Source organism: Oncorhynchus masou, chromosome 8 (genome assembly GCF_036934945.1).
Source record: "Oncorhynchus masou masou isolate Uvic2021 chromosome 8, UVic_Omas_1.1, whole genome shotgun sequence".
NCBI classification, from domain to species: Eukaryota; Metazoa; Chordata; class Actinopteri; order Salmoniformes; family Salmonidae; genus Oncorhynchus; species Oncorhynchus masou.
The window spans coordinates 46,497,777-46,516,795 of NC_088219.1; the positions used below are offsets into that span (position 1 = coordinate 46,497,777).

The following is a 19,019-nucleotide window of genomic DNA, read 5'->3' on the forward strand; positions in this document are numbered from 1 at the left end:
TGGTCAGAACAGCTCCCCTGGGCAGAGTACGCCCACAACTCGCTTCCCTCGTCTGCTACCGGTCTATCCCCTTTTCAGAGTAGCCTCGGGTACCAGCCTCCGCTGTTCTCATCTCAGCTCGCCGAGTCCTGCGTCCCCTCCGCTCAGGCTTTTGTCCAGCGTTGCGAGCGCACCTGGAAGGGGGTCAGGTCGGCACTTTGCCGTAATAGGGCGCAGACTGTGAGGGCCGCTAATAAGCGTAGGACCAAGAGTCCTAGATATTGTTGCGGTCAGAGAGTATGGCTCTCCACTCAGAACCTTCCCCTTAAGACAGCTTCTCGCAAGTTGGCCCCGCGGTTCATTGGTCCGTTCCGTATTTCTCAGGTCATTAATCCTGTCGCAGTGCGACTTCTTCTCCGCGCTATCTTCGTCGCGTTCACCCGGTCTTCCATGTCTCCTGTGTTAAGCCCGTTCTTCGCGCCCCCGCTCGTCCCTCCCCCCCCATCCTTGTCGAGGGCGCACCCATCTACAGGGTTCGTAAGATTTTGGACATGCGCCCTCGGGGCCGTGGTCATCAGTACCTAGTGGATTGGGAGGGGTACGGTCCTGAGGAGAGGAGTTGGGTTCCCTCTCGGGACGTGCTGGACCGTTCGCTGATCGATGATTTCCTCCGTTGCCGCCAGGTTTCCTCCTCGAGTGCGCCAGGAGGCGCTCGGTGAGTGGGGGGGGGGTACTGTCATGTCTTGTTATGTCTGTTCCTGTCCTTTTTCACTCTGTCTCTCTCTGCTGGTCTTTTTAGGTTACCTTCTCTGTCTCTCATTCTTCAGCTGTTCTACATCTCCCCTAACTAGCTCATTCACTCTTTCCCACCTGTTATCTCTTCCCCCTCTGATTAGGTCTCTATTTCTCTCTCTGTTCCTGCTACTTTCAGTGTCTGATTCTTGTTTGTGTTTTTGATGCCAGAAGCAAGCTGTCGTCCCGTTTGCTTCCACCTTGTCCTATCCTGTCGGAGTCTGCCTGGCAGGTGCATCCTGCATTATACTAACGTTCTTTTTGTTCCATTGACTACGTTGGAAGAGGATTTATGCCATTCCTGTTTTTCATTAAAGAACTCTGTTTTCTGTTAAAACCGCTTTTGGGTCTTCACTCAAGTACATAACACAATGCTTGAAAAGTAAACATTCAATGTGCCAATGGATGAGAGGGCACATGAGACACATGGCTTCAGTTCATATCAGAGAGTTTACACTGAAATTTCAGTGGAGTGGTCATCTCCTCTTAACCGTTTGACACGTACCAACAAAAGGGTGTGATCATTCTATAGTGGTCCCTGCAGCGTACGCTCAAACCAGTGTGATTAGAACGCTTATTTAGAACGTCCAGTTTCGATTGACACAACAGTCAGCGTTTGATCTGGCCACACCGTTTTTTTCACAGAAACATTTAGCACAAACACAGTCCTTACAGTGCTATGTCCTGAATGTGACCAGTTTATGTTTGGACGCAATGTTGAGACATTCACAGAAGTGGTGACAGCATAACACAATTATCCAAACCGTCAAATGTAGGCTACATTAGTCCTAGCACTAACTGAGGAAAGACATAACACAATTATCCCAAACTGGAAAATGTAGGCTACATTAGTCCTAGCACTAACTGAGGAAAGACACAACACAACTGGTCATATTTAGAGAACTCCTGGCTGACATAAACCACAATATGAATTAGCTAATTGTAATTACTATTTACAATTATGAAGAGATCATCCATTCACCTACTCTGCGTCTCATAAAGACACGGCGGTTGGAACCAAAAATCTCAAAAGGACAGAGTTCCACTGGTCTAATGTCCATTGCACGTGTTTCTTGGCCCAAGCAAGTCTCTTCTGATAGGTGTCCTTTAGTCGTGGTTTCTTTGCAGCAATTCAACCATGAAGGCCTGATTCACGCTGTCTCCTCTGAACAGTTGATCTTGAGATGTGTCTCTTATTTGAACTCTGTAAAGCATTTATTTTGGCATTTATCTGAGGCTGCTAACTCTAATGACCTTATCCTCTGCAGCAGAGGTAACTCTGGGTCTTCCTTTCCTGTGGTGGTCCTCATGAGAGCCAGTTTCATCATAGCACTTGATGCTTCTTGCAACTGCGCTTCAAGAAACTTTCAAAGTTCTTGAAATTCTCTAGATTGACTGACCTTCATGTCTTAAAGTAATGATGGACTGTAGTTTCTTTTGGCTTATTTGAGCTGTTCTTGGCATAATATGGACTTGGTCTTTTATCAAAAAGGGCTATCTTTTGAAAACCACCCCTACCTTGTCACAACACAACTGATTGGCTCAAACGCATTAAGAAGGAAAGAAATTCCACAAATTAACTTTTAACAAGGCACACCTGTTAATTGAAATACATTCCATGTGACTACCTCATACAACTACTGTTCGCTGAAGGAGGCAAATGAGGTACAACACCTGTTCGGCCCCACGCCGTCCCAGTTCTGGGTTTGGTGAAGAATTAAAGGAATGAAAACTTGCCTCGGGTTTATCATCTGTGTAAGGCGGGGCTTCCGGTGAGACAAGGTGTTCATTGGCCTTGCAGGCACGATTCTATTGTCCTTCAGTAGAGGGGACTAGTGTGCAAACTCCCCATAGCTGTGTTGTACCTTGTTTCCCTCCTTCAGGTTAAACAGTGCATAGGGCATTCACCTTACACACACACACACATGCAATGCACCCCTCCAGGTACTCCTGTTCCATTTCCCCCTGCACACACACACACACACACACACACACACACACACACACACACACACACACACACACACACACACACACTTCCAGCACTATACAGCCCCCTCGATAGAAATCTGATATGTTCATCCCGAGGCCCTGGCCCTTCTCTTCTCTCTAAAAACTACAGTCTAATTTCTGCTCCATTTTATTGGAGCCTTGACTTCCTTGACAGCCAGTCGGTGCATTGTCCCCTATCTAAACTGGGTGTAGAGCTAATCTTGTCTGTCTCTCTGTCCGTCTCTCTGTCTGTGTCTCGCAGGGGCTGAGGAATGCCGGCAGAACCACGAGACGCTCATTTGCCCCCTCTGTAGAACCAAGTGGAAGTCACATGATTTTTACAGGTGATTTTAAGATGTACGCGGTCTCGGATCTAGGAACACCTGGTCAAGACTCCTGGAGTGGGGGATGAATTCAGCAGCCTACCAGCTGGCTGTGTGAAAGGCGGGGGAAGCGGCTTCACTATATTTGTTTCTGGGAGGAAAGGAAACATCTGCCTCAGTCTGAGACATCAGAACAGCTTTTCCGTTTTGCAAATCTCATGCGAACTGAATGCGAGTTATGGTTAACTTAAAGTTAGCTAACTATTAAATGGTTTATAAGCTATTTATACTGTATGTTCACAAAGTGTTCATGATTTAAACTAGAGCATTTAGTGTGGAAGTGCACTCAAACCTGTGATGGATTTATTGTAGGCTACGTCAATGGCGCACAGTAGCCTAGAGACAGGAAAGAGCCTTGAGTGTTTAGCGGTGAGATAAGCTATATTAGACTATGCCTCACATAGCTAACAGCGTGTCATTACATTAGCATTTTAGCATGGCACTAGGCTATATTAGGCTATGCCTCACATAGCTAACAGTGTGTCATTACATTAGCATTTTAGCATTGCACTAGGCTATATTAGACTATGCCTCACATAGCTAACAGTGTGTCATTACATTAGCATTTTAGCATTGCACTAGGCTATATTAGACTATGCCTCACATAGCTAACAGTGTGTCATTACAGTCAACTCAGTCTGTGTAGCCATTTGTTAGCAATTTAGTTAGCTATTTAGTGGTCTTATGGCTTGGGGATAGAAGCTGTTCAGGAGCCTGTTGGTGTCAGGCTTGATGCACTGGTACAGCTTGTTGAGCGGAAGCAGAGAGAACAGTCTATGGCCTGGATGGCTGGAGTCTTTTAACAATTTTCCAGGCTTTCCTTTCACACTGCCTGATTTAGAGGTATAGCAGCGAGCTCTGCCCCATTGATGTACTGGGCTGACACAACACCCTCTGTAGCGCCATGCGATCGAGGGTGGTGCTATTGCCATATCAAGTGGTGATGCAGCCAGTCAAGATGCTCTCAATGGTACAGCTGTACCATTTTTTGAGGATTTGAGGGTGCCAAACATTTTCAACCACCTGAAGGGGAAGAGGTGCTGTCGCGCCTTCTTAACGACTGAGCTTTCGACCCACTGGGTTGCAGTGGAGCGGTCAGTGGACTGGCCGTCCTTGGTCTTACTGACGTTGAGGGAAAGGTTGTTGTTCCTGCACCATACTGCCAGTCCACTGACCTCCTCCCTGTAGGCTGTCTCATCGTTGGCGGTGATCAGGCTACCACCGTCGTGTCGTGAGCAAACTTGATGATGGTGTTGGAGTCGTGCGTGGCCACGCAGTCGTGGGTGAACAGGGAGTAAAGAAGGGGACTAAAGGGGTCTACAGACAAACGCAAACAGTGCTGACGGAGCGTAGTGCAGTGTTGCAATGTCGTTTTCCATCACAAAAGGGGTGGCTCCTTGTTATACGCTTCGTCATTTGACACAGTTTTTTTCTACCTGGAAATTGAGACACATCATTCCTTGCGATGACTCAGGGGCAGTACTAAGTTAGTTTTGCAACGGAAGTCCTGCCCCTGTGTCTACATCACACATTTTCCAGTATCATTTCTAGTATAAACTCAGAACCAATGAACATTCTTCTACTTTGCTTCTACTACTCTCAAGCTTCCTTTTTTGTGCTTTTTATTTGATATTTTCTAAGCATAATTATGTCTGTCCAGTTTTGTGGAGCGTCTGTGCAAACTGGTGAGACAATAAGAGAAGCTTTACAACCCTTCGATGGGGTTGTATTTGGACAAGCATGCAAAAGACGACAGCTGGAGGGAGATTTCACGAAATTTGAACACCAATACTGATGTCAAAGAAGCATTGAAAAATATTTGGTGCCAGTATGTTCACAATCTGAAAAGGGTGAAGGAGTTGAGGAGTGGGGCTGCCACTGGTGTGTGGGTCCCACCGTTTGTCAGACAACAGGATTGGCTCGGTGTTCATGTGAAATATCGTCAGACAGACACCAGTATGCCCGATACGGTATGTACTCGTCATACATCCAAGTCTATTTGTACAGTGTGTGTGTTTGGGATCTTATGTTTAGCAGACCTAGTTAGAACATGCAAAATTAGCTATTTTCTGGATGGGAGAAATTGTGAGTGGGAAATATTCAGTGCCTGTGTTATCATAATGATTAGCAGGGCTAGTTCAAACATCTGACACAGGCACTGTGGTGTGTGCTAATTAGATTGAGATGTTGAAATCAGCTATTTTGGGTAAACATTTTTACTCAAAGGAGCCAATGGAGATGTTTTAAGATTTCTTGCACAGTATTCTAATGTATTCACCATCTGCTTGTAGGTGTTGGAGGGTGGTGGTGTGTTGGACAGTCCAGAGACAGAGCTGAGCCCTGAGGGCCAATCTACCGGTGGTTCATCGCCCCTTGATTCATCATCTCCCCAACCTGGTTCATCACCTCTCAGGCCCCTCTACCCAACACCCAGGCCCTTCTCACCAACACCCATCCCACCGTCCAGGCGCACCCTTGCTCTCTGCCCTGCAACTCCATCAACCTCCGCCCCATCTCCCCGACCCAGCTCCAGTGGCAGGAAGAGGAAGACAGCTGAGGGTCCTTCGGACACTGACACAATGCAGCAGGTGGATGACTTGAAGAAACGTCAGCAGGAGTTCCAGAAACAGCAGCAGTGTCCAGTAAAGTCTGTCTTCGACATCATGGTGCCATGGACGGTGTCTAGTCCTGCTGATCAACATCTACCGTTTGTCTCACCCAGTTTTCATTTATTTAACCAGGCAAGTCAGTTAAGAACAAATTCTTATTGACAATGACAGCCTACACCAGCCAAACCCGGATGATGCTGGGCCAATTGTGCTCCGCCCTATGGGACTCCCAATCACGGCCGTTTGTGATACAGCCTGGATTCGAACCAGGGTAGTGGGTATTTTTTTGTGCCGTTTTTTCATCCTCATTCACATGTTGCTGGTATTTACTTCTGTGTTTTTTCTCTTATTTCCCCTTTTATCACATTTTTTTTTACATTTCCTTTTGTGATGGTAAATAAATATCTAAAAGGTCTGCAAATGTATTTGTCTAGTTATTTTTACTTGTGGCAGAAAATATTACTGTTTTGAATCAGTCACTCAGTAAACTTGTAATGCTTTGTACATGAGCTGTCTAGATGAGGTTAATGTTTTGGGGGTCTGCCCATGTACCAAAGCACTAATGTCTCCATTGAAAGGACACTACACATGACCATGTACAACCTTGTTATGTAGATGAGGTTAATGTCTCGAAGGTCTAGCCTTGTTGTCTAAAGCTGGACAGCCATTCTCACCCATGTACCATAGGAGAAAAGTCCCCATTTTAAGGCCACTACACATAACGCAAGGTTAGGTCAATGTCTTGACGGTCTAGCCTCCCAAAAAGTGACTGTCATTATAGTACTCTTTATTGTGATTTGTAAAGTGTGGATAAGAAAAACAGCAAAACCAAGTGTGTAAGTCACAACATGACATAATCAACCAGAAGAAGAGAACATCATTCAAAAGTTTGGACACACTTACTCATTCAAGGGCATGTTTGCTTTTGTGGCTAAAGAGTAGTGTCGTAAAGCATAAAAAAATAAAAAGCTTAAATATCACATTTACATAAGTATTCAGTTCAGACCCTTTACTCTGTGCTTTGTTGAAGCACCTTTGGCAGCGATTGCTGCCTCCAGTCTTCTTGGGTATGATGCTACAAGCTTGGCACACTTGTTTTTGGGGAGTTTCTCCCATTCTTCTCTCCAAATCCTCTCAAGCTCTGTCAGGTTGGATGGGGACCGTCGCTGCACAGCTATTTTCAGGTCTCTCCAGAGATGTTCGATTGGGTCCAGGCTCTGACTGGGCCACTCAAGGACATGCAGAGACTTGTCCCAAAGCCACTCCTGCGTTGTCTTGGCTGTGTGCTTAGTGTCGTTGTCCTGTTGGAAGGTGAACCTTCACACCCAATCTGAGGTCCTGAACACTTTGGAGCAGGTTTTCCTCAAGGATCACTCTTTGCTCTGTTCATCTTTCCCTCGATCCTGACTAGTCGACAAGTCCCCGCCGCTGAAAAACATCCTCACAGCATGATGCACCACTATGCTTCACCATAGGGATGGTGCCAGGTTCCTCCAGACGTGACACTTGGCATTCAGGCCAAAGTGTTCAATCTTGGTTTCATCAGACCAGAGAATCTTGTTCGCTGCTCTGGCCCCCCAATGGTGGAACAAACTCCCTCACAACGCCAGGACAGCGGAGTCAATCACCACCTTCCGGAGACACCTGAAACCCCACCTCTTCAAGGAATACCTAGGATAGGATAAGTAATCCTTCTCACCCCCCACCCCCCCCCCCCTTAAATGATTTAGATGCACTATTGTAAAGTGGCTGTTCCACTGGATGTCAGAAGGTGAATTCACCAATTTGTAAGTCGCTCTGGATAAGAGCGTCTGCTAAATGACTTAAATGTAAATGTAAATGTTTCACATGGTCTCAGAGTCTTTAGGTGCCTTTCGGCAAACTCCAATCGGGCCGTCATGTGCCTTTTACTTAGGAGTGGCTTCCGTCTGGTCACTCTACCATAAAGGCCTGATTGGTGGAGTGCTGCAGAGATGGTTGTCCTTCTAGAAGATTGATTTAATCAATTTTAGAATACACCTGTAACGTAACAAAATGTTGAAAAATTAAAGGGGCCTGAATACTTTCCGAGTCAATAAGAGTGTCTCAGCCCTTCTTGCTTGGTGAGCTACTCTGGCTCCCCAAGCCCACTAGTGGATATACTGTACACTACACAAGGCTGACTTCCTCTCTGGGTGGAACGAAACGAAAAGAGTCCGCTGAAACAAATAATGATTCCACCCACGTGAACGCACACACGTACAATACGTCAATGGAGTGGAGCCTTACGCACACAACCCTCTGTGCCCCCATGTTGAGGTTCTGCCTACCCTCACCACCTGGGGCTGGCCCAACAGGAAGTCCAGGATCCAGTTGCAGAGGGAGGTGTTCAGACCCAGAGTCCTAAGCTTTAACTTTATTGCCCCTAGTGGCGAAGGAGACGTGTTTATGGAAGTTGGGCATAACATGTCATAATGACGCAGAATTAAAATCGTTGGCTGCCAGAAAGCAGCCTCCGAATGTACAGCACCAGTCAAAAGTTTGGACACTCCTACTCATTCAAGGGTTTTTCTTTATTTTTACTATTTTCTACGTTGTATAGTAATAGTGAAAACATCAAAACTATGAAATAACACATTGAATCATGTACTAACTGAAAAAGTGTTAAACAAATCTAAATATATTTTATATTCTTCAAAGTAGCCACCCTTGCCTTGATGACAGCTTTGCACACTCTTGGTATTCTCTCAACCAGCTTCACCTGGAATGCTTTTCCAACAGTCTTGAAAGAGTTACCACATATACTGAGCACTTGTTGGATGATTTTCCTTCACTCTGCGGTCCAAATCATCCCAAACCATCTCAATTGGGTTGAGGTCGGGTGATTGTGGAGGCCAGGTCATCTGACGCAGCACTCCATCACTCATTTTTGATCAAATAGTCCTTACACAGCCTGGAGGTGTGTTAGGTCATTGTCCTGTTGAAAAACAGATGATAGTCCCACTAAAAGCAAACCAGATGGGATGACGTATCTCTGCAGAATGCTGTGGTAGCCAATCTGCTTAAGTGTTCCTTAAATTATAATTAAACCACAGACAGTATCACCAGAAAAGCACCATCATACCTCCTCCTCCATGTTTCACGGTGGGAACTACACATGCAGAGATCATCCGTTCACCTACTCTGCTTCTCACAAAGACACAAATCTCAAATTTGGACTCATCAGGCGAAAGGACAAATTTCCACTGGTCTAATGTCCATTGCTCGTGTTTCGTGGCCCAAGCAGGTCTCATCTTTTCATTGGTGTCCTTTAGTAGTAGCTTCTCTGCAGAAATTTGACCATGAATTTGCTTGCTGCCGACACGGAGCCCCGTCGATCCATCACGACTGGTCTGCCTACGTAACCATCCGAGGGGGTTACAACAGGCTCTCCCGTTGCGGCCCATCTGCTAGCCTACTATCCCCGGCCTGCTAGCTGTCTGAATTGCTGTGTCCCGGATGTCCTTGCAGTGTCTGAATCCTGGCTTAGGAAGGCCAGCAAAATCCAGAAATTTCCATCACTAACTATAACATTTTCCGACAAGATAGAACTGCCAAAGGGGGCGGAGTTGCAATCTACTGCAGAGATTGCTGCAGAGTTCTGTCATACTATCCAGGTCTGTGCCCAACAATTCGAGTTTCTACTTTTAAAAACTCCAGAAACAAGTTTGTTATTGTCACGCCCTGGTCATAGTATATTGTGTTTGTCTTTATTTATTTGGTCAGGCCGGGGTGTGACATGGGTTTATTGTGGTGTGTTTAGTCTTGGGGTGTTGTTAGGTGTTGGGTGTGTGGCTTAGTGGGGGTATCTAGCATAGTCTATGGCTGTCTGGAGTGGTTCTCAATCAGAGGCATGTGTTTATCGTTGTCTCTGATTGGGAACCATATTTAGGCAGCCATATTCTTTGAGTATTTCGTGGGTGATTGTTCCTGTCCCTGTGTTTGTGTTCACCAAATAGGCTGTATAGGTTTTCACGTTCGTTCTTTGTTTTGTTCGTTATTTCATGTCTAGTTAATTTATTAAAGAACATGAATAACTACCACGCTGCATTTTGGTCTTCTTCTCTTCCACCAGACGAAAGCCGTTACAGAATCACAACAGGACCAAGCGGCGTGGTAACAGGCAAGCACAACAGCAGGAGCAACAAAGAGAGGAATGGACATGGGAGGACGAATTGGACGGAGAAGGACCCTGGGCTCAGCCTGGAGAATATCGCCGCCCCAAAGAAGAACTGGAGGCGGGAAAGCGGAGAGGCGCCGGGGCTCAGGGAGAGTGTGGCAGAGTCAGGAGTCAGACCTGAGCCAACTCTCCGTGTTTATCGTGAGGAGCCAAGGAGGAGACCAGAACCAGAGCCGGTGTTGGAGGTGAGCGAAGCAGAGACTGTGAAGGAGTTAATGGGGAAATTGGAGGAGAGAGAAATGAGGGAGATGCAGTGTTGGTGCTTTAAGCATGGAATTCGCCCGACGGAGCGTGTCGGGGATTTGATGGCACCTGGGTCAGCGCTCCATACTCGTCCTGAGGTGCGTGTTAGTCGGCTGGTGAAGATGGTGCCAGCCTCACGCACCAGGCCTCCTGTGCACCTTCCTAGCCTTGCACGTCCTGTGCCGGCACTGCTCTCAAGATCTCCAGTACGCCTTCACGGTCTAGCCCATCCTGTGCCACCTCCACACACCAGCCCTCCGGTGGCAGCTCCCCGCACCAGGCTTCCTGTGCGTGTCCTCGGCCCAGTACCACCAGTGCCAGCACCACGCATCAGGCCTACAGTGCGCCTCGCCTCTCCAGCGCTGCCGGAGCCTTCCTCCTCTCCTGCGCTGCCGGAGTCTCCCGCCTCTCCAGCGCTGCCGAAGCCTTCCTCCTCTCCTGCGCTGCCAGAGTCTCCCGCCTGTTCAGCGCTACCGGAGCCTTTCTCCTCTCCTGCGCTGCTGGAGTCTCCCGCCTGTTTAGCGCTGCCAGAGCCTTCCACCTCTACAGCGCTGCCTGGAGTCTCCTGCCTGTTTAGCGCAGCCAGAGCCGCCAGCCTGCATGGAGCAGCCAGAGCTGCCAGTCTGCATGGAACAGCCAGAGCTGTCAGTCTGCATGGAGCAGCCAGAGCTGTCAGTCTGCATGGAGCAGCCAGAGCTGCCAGTCTGCAAGGAGCTGCCAGTCTGCAAGGAGCTGCCAGTCAGCCAGACTCTTCCAGATCTGCCAGTCAGCCAGACTCTTCCAGATCCGCCAGTCATCCAGGATCTTCCAGATCCGCCAGTCAGCCAGGATCTTCCAGATCCGCCAGTCAGCCAGGATCTTCCAGATCCGCCAGTCAGCCAGGATCTTCCAGATCCGCCAGTCAGCCAGGATCTTCCAGATCCGCCAGTCAGCCAGGATCTTCCAGATCCGCCAGTCAGCCAGGATCTTCCAGATCCGCCAGTCAGCCAGGATCTGCCAGAACCGCCAGCCAGCCAGGATCTGCCGGATTCAACTACCTGCCTGAGCTTCCTCTCAGTGCCGGGCTTCCTCTCAGTGCCGGGCTTCCCCTCAGTCCCGAGCTTCCCCTCAGTCCCGAGCTTCCCCTCAGTCCCGAGCTGCCCCTCAGTCCCGAGCTGCCCCTCAGTCCAGTGGGGTTCTGGGTGAGGACTACTAGGCCATGGTCGGCGGAGAGGGTGGACTATCCAAGGATGCGAGGAGGAGGGACTAAGACATTAATAGAGTGGGGTCCACGTCCTGCGCCGGAGCCGCCACCATGGACAGACGCCCACCCAGACCCTCCCCTATGGTTTTGGTGTGCGTCCGGGAGTCCGCACCTTAGGGGGGGGGGGGTGGTTCTGTCACGCCCTAGTCGTAGTATATTGTGTTTGTCTTTATTTATTTGGTCAGGCCGGGGTGTGACATGGGTTTATTGTGGTATGTTTTGTCTTGGGGTGTTGTTAGGTGTGTGGCTTAGTGGGGGTATCTAGCATAGTCTATGGCTGTCTGGAGTGGTTCTCAATCAGAGGCAGGTGTTTATTGTTGTCTCTGATTGGGAAACATATTTAGGCAGCCATATTCTTTGAGTGTTTCGTGGGTGATTGTTCCTGTCTCTGTGTTTGTGTTCACCAGATAGGCTGTATAGGTTTTCACGTTCGTTCTTTGTTTTGTTCGTTATTTCATGTCTAGTTAATTTATTAAAGAACATGAATAACTACCACGCTGCATTTTGGTCTTCTTCTCTTCCACCAGACGAAAGCCGTTACAGTTATAGACCCCCTTCATCCCCAGCTGTGCCCTGGACACCATTTGTGAATTGATCGCCCCCCATCTATCTTCAGAGTTCGTACTGTTAGGTGACCTAAACTGGGACATGCATAACACCCTGCTGTCTTACAATCTAAGCTAGATGCTCTCAATCTCACACAAATTATCAAGGAACCTACCAGGTACAACCCTAAATCCGTAAACATGGGCACCCTCTCAGATATCATCCTGACCATCTTGCCCTCCAAATACACCTCTGCTGTCTTCAACCAGGATCTCAGCGATCACTGCCTCATTGCCTGCATGCGTAATGGATCCGCGGCCAAACGACCACCCCTTATCACTGTCAAACACTCCCTAAAACACTTCAGGGAGCAGGCCTTTCTAATCAACCTGGCCCAGCTATCCTGGAAGGATATTGACCTCATCCCGTCAGTAGAGGATGCCCGGTTGCTCTTTAAAAGTGCTTTCCTCTCCATCTTAAATATGAATGCCCCTTCCAAAAAATGTAGAACTAAGAACGGATATAGCCCTTGGTTCATCCCAGACTTGACTGCCATTGACCAGCACAAAAACATCCTGTGGCGTTCTGCATTAGCCTCGAATAGCCCCCACAATATGTAACTTTTCAGGGAAGTCAGGAACCAATATACTCAGTCAGTTAGGAAAGCTATGGCTAGCTTTTTCAAACAGAAATTTGATTCCTGTAGCGCTAATTCCAAAAAGTTTTGTGACACTGTAAAGTCCATGGAGAATAAGGGCACCTCCTCCCAGCTGCCCACTGCACTGAGGATAGGAAACACTGTCACCACCAATAAATCTACGATAATCGATCATTTCAAGAATAATCTTTCCACGGCTGGCCATGTATTCCACCTGGCTACCCCTACATCTCAGCATTTACTGCAGCAACAATGTCGCTCTTGCTGCTGGTGATTCTCTGATCCACCTCTACGCAGACGACACCATTCTGTATACATCTGGCCCTTTTCTGGACGCTGTTTTAACATACCACCAAACGAGCTTCAACGCCATACAACACTCGTTCCGTGGCCTCCAACTATTTTTAAATGCTATTCCGCAACAAAGCCTCCCTCACTCATGCCGCCAAACATACCCTTGTGAAATTGACTATCCTACCAATCCTTGATTTCGGCAATGTCATTTACAAAATAGACTACATCCAGTTTGCTGAGTAGAGTGTTGGAGGCTATCACAGAGCCATCCGTTTTGTCACCAAAGCCCCATATACTACCCACCACTGTGACCTGTATGCTCTCGTTGGCTGGCCCTCACTACTTATCCGTTGCCAAAACCACTGGCTCTGGGTCATCTATAAGTCTTTGCAAGGTACAGCCCCGCTTTATCTCAGATCACTGGTCACCATAGCAACACCCACCCGTAGCATGCGCTCCAGCAGGCATATTGCACTGGTCATCCCCAACGCCAACTCCTTCATTTGGGCGCCTTTCCTTACAGTTCTCTGCTGCTAATCACTAGAACAAATAGCAAACATCTCTGAAGCTGGAGTCTTATATCCCCCTCTCTAACTTTAAGCATCAGCTGTCAGAGCAGCTTATCGATCACTGTACCTGTACACACCCAACTACCTCATCCCCAAATTATTACTTACCCTCTTGCTATTTTGCGCCCTAGTATCTCTACTTGCACTGATGTGCACATCTATCCCTCCAGTATTAATGCTAAATTGTAATTATTTTGCCTCTATGGCCTATTTATTGCCTACCTCCCTACTCTTCTACATTTGCACACACTGTACATAGATTTTTCTATTTTTCTTTTCTTTTGTGTTATTGACTGTACGTTTGTTTACTCTGTTGTTGTTTTTGTCGCACTGCTTTGCTTTATCTTAGCCAGGTCGCAGTTGTCAATGAGAATTTGTTCTCAACTGGCCTACCTGGTTAAATAAAAGTGAAATATATTTTTTTAAATGAAGTCCTGATTCACGCAGTCTCCTCTGAACTGTTGATGTTGAGATGTGTCTGTTACTTGAACTCTGTGAAGCATTTTTTAGGGGTGCTCTTTCTACGTCTGGTAACTCTAATGAACTTATCCTCTGCAGGAGATGTAACTCTGGGTCTTCCATTCCTGTGGCGGTCCTCATGAGGGCCCGTTTCATCATACTCTTCATTGTTTTTATGACTGCTCTTGAAGAAACGTTAAAAGTTCCTGAAATTTTCCGGATTGACTGACCTTCATGTCTTGATGGACTGTTGTTTCTCTATGCTTATTTCATTTTTGCATTTTTTTATTTAACCATTATTTCACCAGTGGGCTGGCCCATCAGGAAGTCCAGGACCCAGTTGCACAAGGTGGGGTTCAGACCCAGGGCCCCCCTTATCTTAATGATAAGCTTGGAGGGTGCTATGGTGTTCAACAGTACTTGTCAGTTGGAAAAAAAATGATAGCAGATACATTTCACAAAATAGCACAGTTGTATCGGTGCTTGCAAAACGGCGGCCATCCAGTAACATCTAATAAAAGCCAACAACTGAGCCCAGGGAAGGGATTCAGGAATCAGGCCCCAAATTAGACCCCCCACACCACTATTAGAGACATCTTAATTCTCAATCATTATAGCCAAGGGAAGAAAGACACAAATCAAATCAAAGTTTATTTGTCACGTGCGCCGAATACAACCAGTGTAGGTAGACCTTACAGTGAAATGCTTACTTACAGGCTCTAACCAATAGTGCAAAAAAGGTATTAGGTGAAAAATAGGTAGGTAAAGAAATAAAACAACAGTAAAAAGGCAGGCTATATACAGTAGCGAGGCTATAACACTAGCGAGGCTACATACAGACACCGGTTAGTCAGGCTGATTGAGGTAGTATGTACATGTAGATATGGTTAAAGTGACTATGCATATATGATGAACAGAGAGTAGCAGTATTTTAAAAAGAGGGGTTGGCGGGTGGTGGGTGGGACACAATGTAGATAGCCCGGTGAGCCAATGTGCGGGAGCAGTGGTTGGTCGGCCCAATTGAGGAAGTACATGAGTGTATGTACATGAGTGTATAGTTATAGTGATGATGCATATACGATAAACAGAGAGTAGCAGCAGCTTAAAAAGAGGGTTTGCAGGGGGGGGGCTCACAATGCAAATAGTCCAGGTAGCCATTTGATTACCAGGAGTCTTATGGCTTGGGGGTAAAAACTGTTGAGAAGCCTTTTTGTCCTATGACTGTTAAATTTGATTTGATTTTATTTATGACTGTGGTGGCTGGGGTCTTTGACCATTTGTAGGGCCTTCCTCTGACACCGCCTGGTGTAGAGGTCCTTGATGACAGGCAGCTTAGCCCCTGTGATGTACTGGGCCATACGCACTGTCCTCTGTAGTGCCTTGCGGTCAGAGGCCGAGCAATTGCCACCTAAACCACCACTTCTGGGATATGTAGCCAGCCACTGTAAAACATTATATACAGTTGAAGTCTGAAGTTTACATACACCTTAGCAAAACATATTTAAAGTCAGTTTTTCACAATTCCTGACATTTAATCCTACTAAAAATTCCCTGTCTTAGGTCAGTTAGGATCACCACTTTATTTTAAGGATATGAAATGTCAGAATAATAGTAGAGAGAATGATTTATTTCAGCTTTTATTTCTTTCAGAAGTTTACAGACACTCAAATCGTATTTGGTAGCGTTGCCTTTACATTGTTTAACTCAGGTCAAATGTTTTTGATAGCCTTCCACAACCTTCCCACAATAAGTGGGGTGAATTTTGGCCCATTCCTCCTGACAGAGCTGGTGTAACTGAATCAGGTTTGTAGGCCTCCTTGCTCGCACACGCTTTTTCAGATCTGCCACACAAATTTTCTATAGGATTGAGGTCAGAGCTTTGTGATGGCAACTCCAATAACTTGACTTTGCTGTCCTTAAGCCATTTTGCCACAACTTTGGAAGCATGCTTGGTGTCATTGTCTATTTGGAAGACCCATTTGCGACCAAGCTTTAACTTCCTGACTGATGTCTTGAGATGTTGCTTCAATATATCCCCATAATTTTCCTACCTCATGATGCCATCTATTTTGTGAAGTACACCAGTCCCTCCTGCAGCAATGCACCCCCACAACATGATGCTGCCACCTCCATGCTTCAAGGATGGGATGGTGTTCTTTGGCTTGCAAGCCTCCCCCTTTTTCCTCCAAACATAATGATGGCATTATGGCCAAACAGTTCTATTTTTGTTTCATCAGACCAGAGGACATTTCTCCAAAAATTACAATCTTTGTCCCCATGTGCAGTTGCAAACTGCAGTCTGGCTTTTTTTATGGCGGTTTTGGAGCAGTGGCTTCTTCCTTGTTGAGCGGCCTTTTAGGTTATGTCGATATAGGACTCGTTTTACTGTGGATATAGATACCTTTGTACCCTTTTTCTTCAGCATCTTCACAAGGTCCTTTGCTGTTGTTCTGGGATTGATTTGTGCTTTTCACACCAAAGTAAATTCATCTCAAGGAGACAGAACGCGTGTCCTTCCTGAGCGGTATGACGGCTGTGTGGTCCCATGGTGCTTATACTTGCGTACTATTGTTTGTACAGTTGAACATGGTACCTTCAGGCGTTTGGAAATTGTTCCCAAGAATGAACCAGACTTGTGGAGGTCTACAATATTTTTTCTGAGTTCTTGGCTGTTTTCTTTTGATTTTCCCATGATGTTAAGCAAAGAGGCACTGATTTTGAAGGTAGGCCTTGAAATACATCCACAGGTACACCTCCAATTGACTCAAATTATATAAATTAGCCTATCAGAAGCTTCTAAAGCCATGACATCATTTTCTGGACTTTTCCAAGCTGTTTAAAGGCACAGTCAATTTAGTGTATGTAAACTTCTGACCACTGGAATTGTGATGCAGTGATTTAGAAGTTAAGTAATTGTTGGAAAAATTACTTGTGTCATGCACAAAGTAGATGTCCTAATGGACTGGCCAAAGCTATAGTTTGTTAACAAGAAATATATAATATTGCATACCACTGAATGAGCTCAGGCCGTACCATAAGTACATGCATGTATGCTAAATACACTATCCTCAATCATATCTATGAACTTTAAGTACCACAGAATGCTCAGCAGGGCTTACCTAGGGCCTATGCTGGTGCCCGGGCTCTCTGTGTGTGAGTGTGTGTGTGTGTTTATGCACGTTTATGCGCGTGTGCTTCTGCGTTTGTGTGTGCACTCGTAGGTTTGTCGTGAGCTGAATCCTCTCCACGGCTCGGTTAGATGAGCTAGACAGCCAGACACCAGCCCTTGTTTTGTGCGTCTGCCTGGGAATGAAATGATAGAAGCCCATTTCTTGTTGTTTTTCCCCCTCAAGCCATGAATACAATCAGAAAGGGTCTGTGTTACCCCCTCCGCTTCCACCCTGCACTGAAACCCTAACCAGTTTTTTTTCGCTGAAAAATGTTGAACCGCCATTATGATAATGATCCGCAATGTTACATTACCCTTATGCCAATTCAACAGGTAGGGCAGAGTTTCGAAAGAAGGGATTCAGATTTTTTCACTAGTTTGGTGCCAGTTTGGTGCCTGCTGTCTTCAGAAAGGGGAATTTTACCCGTCCTCTCCTTTGACGAAATTCCCCCCATTTCATCCGGTTTGTATAACTATATTCCTGACCGTGCCTGTATCAGCATATTCTTGACCAAGGCTATTTGTAATATCAGTTGCTCAAAACATGAAAATGCTAATACTCAAATACGAATTCAAACCTTGACTCTACTGCCACCATGTTTAAAAGTCCCCCAAAAGTTGCTAAAACCTGACTGACTTTGGCATCTTTCTCAGCAGCCATGACCCCTCCTCTGTCTCTATTGAGAACGCTGCAGCGGTGGGTCATCCCCAGGTGTCATCATCGTCCCACAGCGAGGGGGACTCCAGAGGCTGGTCATCGTCCCAGGATGGGGACTTCACCCTGCCCCAATTCGGGGTCCAGCAGGTCCCCCAGACCTACAAAGAACTGGCCGAGCCCTGGATCAAGGTGAGAGGGGTGGAAAGATAGATGTGGGGTCTAATAATGTCGACCAGACCTGGATCAAACACATATGTACAATACTTTCAAATACTTTATTTACCATTTGAGCTTGCATTTTGTGACTATTCCATTCCATTTTGGAATTGTTCCATTACACTAGAGGCAAACAAACCTAATGTCTTCATCCCTTTGCATACCAAGAGGGTTTACATGTTGTTGATGTCTGTATCAGATCAGTGCCATATTCCGTTCGTAGTTATAATTTTGTGTGTGTCCTCCTCTCCAGGTGTTTGGCATGGAGGTGGTGGGCTGCCTGTTCTCCAGGAACTGGAACATCCGGGAGATGGCCCTGCGGCGGCTGTTGCACGACGTCAGTGGCGCGCTCCTCCTGGCCAATGGCGAGCACTCCTGCCCAGGGGCCGGGGCGGGCTGTACAGAGGTGTCAGGTGATGTGGTGTTGGAGTCATGCTGCAGCGTCCTCTCCATGGTGTGTGCTGACCCTGTCTACAAGGTCTACGTGGCCGCACTGGTGAGACTCTTTAATATTACTGTACCCCCACAGATCCTGTGAAACTAAGAATCAAGTTTTACTGTGTAATTCTATAACTGTACCATACTCCAGCTGTCAGGGAAAGCATTGTGAACCCTTTAAAGTCTTAGGCCCCATCCAGAAACAACTCCGAGCCCAGCGATTCCCAAAAGTTTATCTTTATTAGGATGCCATGATGACAGCAAATCTTGGGATTGGGACCCCATGTATTAAACGATCGAAAATCAAACTAACTTCTGTAATTTGATAAAAGGAAAGAATTGGATATGTCTAAGAAATATGGTTGTAGATCCATCTTGTGGTTGTTTCTGGACTGGGCCTTTTGATATTCATACGTGTTCCTGATAAGTGAGAGGCCCATATATCAAATATATCTTCACTTGATTAGCTGATTCGCACTACCTGATCTCTGCGTTCAAACTTTGGCCCTTCTCCCTCCCACCCAATATGGATGAAAGTTATCTCTTGAATTGTGCTGAAGTTCACTTCAACAA

The 19,019-nt window shown here is 46.5% G+C and overlaps 1 protein-coding gene across 1 annotated transcript in view; it reads left to right on the forward strand.

Annotated features, from left to right (window-relative positions):
- Positions 1-19,019, forward strand: part of LOC135544749 (mitogen-activated protein kinase kinase kinase 1-like) — a 130,161-nt gene that overhangs the window by 62,308 nt on the left and 48,834 nt on the right. Inside the window, exons 8-10 of the mRNA XM_064972612.1 lie at positions 3,026-3,107; positions 17,789-17,981; positions 18,262-18,504. Of these exons, the coding sequence (XP_064828684.1) occupies positions 3,026-3,107; positions 17,789-17,981; positions 18,262-18,504 (518 nt within the window). The remainder of the gene's footprint in view (positions 1-3,025; positions 3,108-17,788; positions 17,982-18,261; positions 18,505-19,019) is intronic.